The following is a 7,152-nucleotide window of genomic DNA, read 5'->3' as shown; positions in this document are numbered from 1 at the left end:
AGAACGTCCCGCCTATTCACCAGAACCAGGTTGATTGACAGCTAAAACAAGACCACGGATTGGCTACTTGGCTACGGCGCTGTCCCACGGAGTGCTCTGATTGGTTCTTCGCCATCCATCAAAAATGGTCGCGTCCTGCCCCCGTACAAAAAGCGAGCGAGGGGAACGTCAGCGATTATTTTCCTACCGACGATAGACGCGCCCACTTTCCCCGGTTGCTGTCCTCCATTGGCTCGGCGCGGCCGAACCGTGGGAATCTCGGTGAATGCGAGAATATCTATTGGCTGTCAGCAGCGTTTGACAGGATTGCCCCCCCCCCCATCTCTATCTTCCAAAAAAAAAGAAAAAAAAAAAAAAGCTTCCCTCCCCGTGCTCTCTCAACACCCCCCCCCCTCCCCTCCTCGCCGCCGCCAAGCGACTGATACACGTTTGGCTAAGTGACGTCAACCGCGAGCTATTTTTAGAAATGTTGGTCAGAATTTAACGCACGCGCGGCGCGGTCTGGCTGGCAGGACTTCTAAACAGACAGCAGACGGCCGTGCACGGAGAGGAGAGTTATCTGGTGGGAAATGAATCACGGGAAAGAAAAAATAAATGTTTTTACAATCGGTGTTGGATGGAAACACGCAGAGCCTCATACTGTCTGAGTACCAACGACCTTTACAGTCAAAATCCTTCAACAGCATCTCTGTCATCATCCTCACAACACACCTGCTGTAGCCTACCTACAGGGCGAGTACAGCACATGCACAAAGGTCCCATATTATCAGGACTCTCAAAAGACACATTTGGATTTGCATATCCAATTTCAATAACACTTCGAGCTTGTGTTGGTGTGAAAATCAGAATTTAAAGAAGACCCACGAACAAACACCCAAGCTATAAATACAGAGATCCCTACAGCTACTGCAGGGTCTCCTGCAGCCTCCTACTTTACTGTGTGAATGGTGCCCAAACTACTTCAGCTGTGTATTTACACTTCATTCTTTCTTTTTTTAGATATTAAGCCCTACATTTGCGTGACAGGATTTATTCTGCTGACTATTCCAAATGCGTTGAGCAATTACAAGTGTTTACCTGACATATATGATGTGATCTGAGATGTGTATGTATGTGGGATCTGTGAAATAGCTCAATTAACCAAGGGTTCATGTCTACACACCAAGACGCATCTGGTTTTTATAACAACAGTCTCAGGCTGCAACTGTCACATACTAGTATTTGCACAAAATGAAAAGTAGCAAAAGAAGTTAAAGTGGGCAATTTGCAGAATGGGGCTTGTTTTGAAAACTACCAAAGCATAATAAAATTTAAATAAATAAAATGATACTTGGTGTTCATGTACTGATACAGTATGGCCATGCGAAAATACTGTGATACTATGCTGTATCGATTTTTCCCCCCACAAAATATGGGGATCACTAAAGTTTGATCATATCGTAAGCTAAAATAATACACCATAATTTGCTATATTTTGTATTATTTATCTGAATCTCCAAAAGTAATTAGTAACTAAAGATATCAAATGAATGTAGTGGAGTAAAAAGTATCATATTTGCCTCTTAAATGTGGTGAAGTAGAAGTATAACGTAGCATAAATTAAAATACTCAAAGTGCAAGTACCTAAAATTTCTCCTTAACTCTAATACTCGAGTAAATGTACTTAGTAGCTTTCCACCACTGGTGCAGGCGATGGCGCATATGGATTTTCATGCCAAATATGAATGCCAGCGTGCACTTTTACATGCCACAGACTGCTGCATTTTTTTTAACCGAGCCTGTTGTGATTATAATCGTTCGTGGCGTCTTGCGAGAGGCAGACAGCTCAAACAGATGGACGGATGGAGGAGTTAGTCCCTTCAACTAAGACGAGATAAAATGGGTGAGAGAAGACAGTCCCCCTCCCTTTAGTGCTGCAGTTGCTTAGCAACATGAGGCTAGAGTGAAAATGGTGGATTGAGGCTGCTGCATTTTATGAATGAAATTGGAAAAAAAAGAAAGAGCTGGAGCAGGGAGGGGGAAGAATGGGCCGATGCACAAGCACACACACACACACACACACACACACACACACACACACACACACACACACACACACACACACACACACACACACACACACACGTGCTGAATCTTGCTGCTGTTGCTGTGCTTTCTTCCTCAGTTAGGTGGAAAGAAGCTGTGCAAGCAAGACATAGTAAGTACCAGAAAGTAGCACAATGTCCACAAAACAAACTTTATTAACCTCATCACTGTCGTTACAAATACTGAGTCAGAGAATACATTTAAGTACAAAAAGAAAGCATGCCTTCTCATCTTGAAGACAAAATAAGCGCTGGGAAAACATTATTTACAGTAAACCACCAAAACAACTTGACTGCAATATGGCATCAATTTCTCCTGTGACTCCTTTACCTACATGTTTTGTGCATAATTATGGACATTTAATGCAACCTTTTAAAAGGATATACTCTGAACTGGGGCCTGTTTGAAGAGGTGGGTTTACTGACTTGACAAGATAACTCAGTCTTGCAAACACATGGTTGTACTCTGCACATGCTATCCAGCTAACAGTAAATAAAGCTACTTCTTGCAACAGGCCCGTGAACATGGCCCATATTTCAAAGACAAGATATTTTTTTTTCCCCCACAGGTACTCCAGATGCTACAAATTTACATCTGGATGAGACAAACCTACAGAACAATGAAATGCTTTATTGTAAGCAGCTAGTGCTACAGCTACTCTGACACACAGACCTGCCCATAGCCTTGATCTGTGCTCAGATGACAAAATGGTCAGTGTGGGTGCCGAACAGGTGGACATCAGTGTATGAGTGTGACTTGCGAGTCTCGGGGCTGTGAGGATACGGCGGTCTTAAGATAACTCCATCCTGAGACTCCAACGCTCTCTGGCTCAGCTCTGACATTAGCCAGAGACACAGTAAATTAAGGCAGTGCTGGTACTGTAGGTGTGTGTGTTGGAAGAAAGTACACAGGAGACAAAAACAGCTTGTAACAATTCCAGATCCATCCCTATAGTATAAAAATATTTCCCCTACTTCCTGTTAATGTCCACGTTATGTAGTTACATCCATTGCCTCCTTGTCCAAATGTGTGTTTTTGGTGTGGTTGCGTGTCCAGATAGGAAGAGCTTCTTGTCCATCATCTCAGTCTGATGATGCTTACATGCAGTCCATGGAGTTGTCCGGCATCAGTCCAAGAGGCGGCATCTTTCCTGGTATACAGGATGGAGGGAGCATGCCACTGATGTTACGGGACGGGTCAACATTCTCGCTGTCCTCCATCTTGTCTGCCGTGCCCTCCCAGTTGATATGGAAGCGGGTGACGCGGGGGTTGGAGGCCAAAATATTCCTCAGGAGCTGAAAGAATGGAAGCCACATTGGTGAAATGTCAGAATTAGCTTTTGTGGTCGCGCGATCCTGAGTTTTAGTCCTAAATATGGGTAAAGCTTCACAAACACTTTCCTAAATAAACTAAGCAGCATATTTTCATTAGACCCTCCTTGCCTGGTTTAACACCCTCTTCTGCGGTTTTGAACAAATGTAGCTCACAGTGAACATTCACTGTTACGTTCGTGGTTTACTGCTGACCTGACATCCAGACTGCACACACACCGTCTCAATTCCTCGCTCACCACACCGCAATTAAAGCTTCTGTAGAGGCTGCGATACGCTCTGCTGTCCCGACATTGTTTCCATTTAGCTCCTGTATTGTGTCCATAAGACTGACATGGCATCTTTGTCTACAGTGGCTCTTTGTCATCTGCATTAGTCCAGGATTGGAGTCCTTTTGTCTCTGCCACTGGAGAGGCAGGGTTAATTAAGGGAGACCAGGGGGCAATTGTAACAATTTTTGGTTTTAATTTCATTACTCAAAAAACCTCTTGAATTACTATTATTGAACATTTTTTAATGTAGCAGCGTCGGTTAAATATAGTAGCACACTATCGGAGGGCAGAGCATACTCTAGGCACAGACAGAGCAGTAAAACGACAGGCGCATTGAAAAAGAAACCTGACCAGGCATTCTGCTGGGTCTAAAAGTTTGCAGATTAATTATTCGCCCTGCTAGTCACAAGCTGTTGCTGATGGAAAAATATCTCACGGACAGCTCTGCCTGCGCTGTGTTTACGGAGCTGCAAAAACATCAGAATTTAGAGCTGGGACACACACATTTAAAAAAACCAAACAAACAAACAAAAAAAAAAAACAACTAAAGTTTGCTGTCGTAATGATGATCTAAAGTCCTTCTCGTGTCAGCAGATGTGCTAACTGTCTTCTGGCTGGCAGCACAAAATAAAACTCAAGCACTTCAGCGCCGCTGCTGGATAAAGGGGAAAAACTGGCACTTGTCCTTCCGCTTGAGTGGTACAGGACTGCAACTGATTACTTTTTCATTATTGATTAACATATTATTTTCAGTCAAATCTTTTAAATGTCAGAAATAATGCAGAATGCTCACTACTATTTTATAGGGCATAAGTTATTGTCTTTGAATTACATGCCTATTCTGTCTGACCAAAACTACAAAAACCAAAAGCTATTCAATTCCCTCCTTTAGAATAAAGCTAAGACAACTTCAAAAAGAAAAACTGAAGAGTACATATTTATTCTGAACAGTTCGTGCTGCTCTATAACAATTTCAGAGCACCAGAGGGCAGCAAACCACACTGTATGTTTTAATAGATCTTTTTCACAAGCACGGCCCATGTACTGCACAGTACTGTACTTCATGTTAAGGACAAAGATCTGCGACTGTCATCCCTGAGAGTGTGTTTCTTACCTGAGAGTAGTCTGGTTTGAGAGGTGGGTTTTCCCGTAGTTCAGGGTCTGTGTATTCATTGTTGACATAGTAACCGATGCGGATGAACTCCTGTCCACGGTAAGTGCAGGTTATAAGGACTACAGTCACTCCTACAGCATCACTCTCTGGAATCAGTCCTGTGTTGGGAGCGTCAGCCTGAGGATGCCAACAGGTGAAGACATCAGATCAAAGAAAACCACAGTCAATTCGCTTTTAATACAGCACCGAAAACAAGATAAAGAACCACAGCAGAGAAATCAAATAAATGCACTCAAGTTCCCTTTGAGTTCTGTGGTCTGGCTGTATAAGGTGAGAGGCAACGTGTGACTGCAGAGAACTTACCTGAAATACAAACATGTGTCTGCCAGCCGGTACCGGGCCAACAAGAACAGAGTCCAGAACTTGGTCGTATTCCTCGCTTTCAGCTGAACCCACATAGATGATCTTCCACTCCAGATCTGATATCAAACATAATATTAGCACTTAAAAGTTAATGGAAACATTTTTGAAACACTCTGAGTTGTTTTTTAAACTGCCCACACCAGAATAACATTTCCACTTTAGTAAATTACAAATGCTTGACCCCCCTCTCAGACCTCTGTGTGCAAAAAGACCATTAAATACAAATGAGTCTCACAGAGAGCAGTTTACAGATTTAAATTTATAAAATAAATGACACCTGAGATCAGGTATCAGAGTCAGTATCAAATAGTACCTAGTCAGGAAAATGTTTCTTAGTCTTGACATTGTCATATCTGCAGAGTCTTCTACCACTAACAGAAATTGCATTGTGTCTTTCTTTGAACATATTGGGCAAAATTCAGGGCCATATGTTTGTCATTGTAGTACAGATTCACTCATATAGTATTTTAAAGCAGACATTGATATGCTATGTTTTCCCACCAGTAGTTGGTGATTTCAAATCAAATGCATATTATTAAGAGTTTAAATGCAAGTATGAAACAGTGTTTTCGTCTTGGTAACTGAAACGTGAGAATTAAAATCACATGCATGTTATTTTGTTGTCACTCAATGTCATATCAAGTGACAAAACCTCAAAATTTGACAAAAATTAAAGGTCTAATGCCAAATATCAACAGTAAAACCTAATAATGGCCCGATGTGTGTTCGTGTGAGTTGATACTGATTGTATGCACTGTGTTACCAGTGCATTTTTAGTGCATTGTTTCTATTTAAACCACTATTATGTAAAAATATAATCCCCAAAAGGGCTGCATTTAATAACTTTAGCTGCACAGGTTAATGGCACTTTATACTGTAATGATGTACAGCAGCATAGTTAATGTCACCACAGGTAAACTGACTGTTTGCATTCATAGTATACTTATGCTTCCCTGTTTTCTGTGGTTGCCCGCGGTTCGCGGCAACTCGTCGAGCCTGTCTGTTGCTACAGTAACAGAACGTGAACAACCAATCAGCTTCTCGAAAAAAACTCCCAAGAACGTCCATGAGCCAATCGCAGAAGCCGGGAGGCGGGGCGCTGAGCACGAACGCGCCAGCGCCAATTTTCAACTATAACTAACCAGCCCAAACTACAGCTAATATTTATGCGTCGTCAAACAACAGAGCGTGCTTAACAGTTAACTAACGATGTACCCCATCTATCTGCAATGTCTATGTTAGTGTTAACAGTAAAGTAGTACGCGCCTAAGGGGGTAGCTAGTACTCTACAGCTAACATATCACAAAGAACACGATAATCAGCAGTACACGTTATCTGAAAACTATACCCACCTTCCGGCAAATCCTCCATGCATTCAAACGTTATCTCGAACTGAAACGGGTTTCCAAACGGGCTCGGGTTGTCCAGCACAGCAACGTTTAACACTTGTACCTTGGCCATAGCGATATCGTCCGATACACTTCGACGTGAAAAACTAACGAGCTTTTCCAACACGTGAACAAAGTTTAAGGAGGCGCTCGATACTTTGCTGTATGCTCGGTTTGGCTCACGCGGTTTGATGTTGCCTGTCTTCAAGGCTGTCGGTCAAAGTTTGAGTCTTTTCTATCCGAGAACACTAACATAACCCGGCGGAGGCTGGGCTACAGGAACTGCGTCACTTGCTTCTTCTTCGCTGTATTTATTTCTTGCAGAAGACACGGTGCATGTGGCGTGCTGTTGCCCCGCATGTTCATTTGCTAATAAACGACACATTAAAATCTTAATGTAAAGTTAAGAATATTTTGATATTCACGACTGTTTGTCACTGAAAATATTTAATAGCACGCCATTTAGTTACATTGACGCTCACATGGATGCAAGAATGAACTAATTAGATTTTAGTGGTCAAAGGTCACAGTGAGCTCAC

The 7,152-nt window shown here is 42.4% G+C and overlaps 1 protein-coding gene across 1 annotated transcript; it reads right to left on the bottom strand.

The window, feature by feature from the left end:
• Positions 1-2,222: 2,222 nt before the first annotated feature.
• On the bottom strand, positions 2,223-6,882 carry asf1bb (anti-silencing function 1Bb histone chaperone). Its single transcript, XM_042485337.1, has 4 exons — positions 6,578-6,882; positions 5,166-5,281; positions 4,803-4,979; positions 2,223-3,380 (listed from the first exon to the last, which is right to left on the bottom strand). The coding sequence occupies exons 1-4, from the start codon at positions 6,684-6,686 to the stop codon at positions 3,183-3,185; spliced, it is 600 nt and encodes a 199-aa protein (XP_042341271.1). The 5' UTR covers positions 6,687-6,882; the 3' UTR covers positions 2,223-3,182.
• Between the last annotated feature and the right edge of the window lie 270 nt (positions 6,883-7,152).

The sequence above is a fragment of the Plectropomus leopardus genome, chromosome 4 (assembly GCF_008729295.1).
Source record: "Plectropomus leopardus isolate mb chromosome 4, YSFRI_Pleo_2.0, whole genome shotgun sequence".
Lineage (NCBI taxonomy): Eukaryota > Metazoa > Chordata > Actinopteri > Perciformes > Serranidae > Plectropomus > Plectropomus leopardus.
Note: the sequence above shows the minus strand (reverse complement) of the source record. Positions and strands in the feature narration are given on the sequence as shown.

Bases quoted from the DNA above. Each gene is read 5' to 3' on its own strand.
- asf1bb (XM_042485337.1), bottom strand. From the start codon at position 6,686: ATGGCCAAGGTACAAGTGTTAAACGTTGCTGTGCTGGACAACCCGAGC. The intron at 4,980-5,165 runs GTAAGTTCTCTG...TGGCATCCTCAG, and splicing joins GACACATGTTTGTATTTCAG to GCTGACGCTCCCAACACAGG. The intron at 3,381-4,802 runs GTAAGAAACACA...CCATTCTTTCAG, and splicing joins TCAAACCAGACTACTCTCAG to CTCCTGAGGAATATTTTGGC.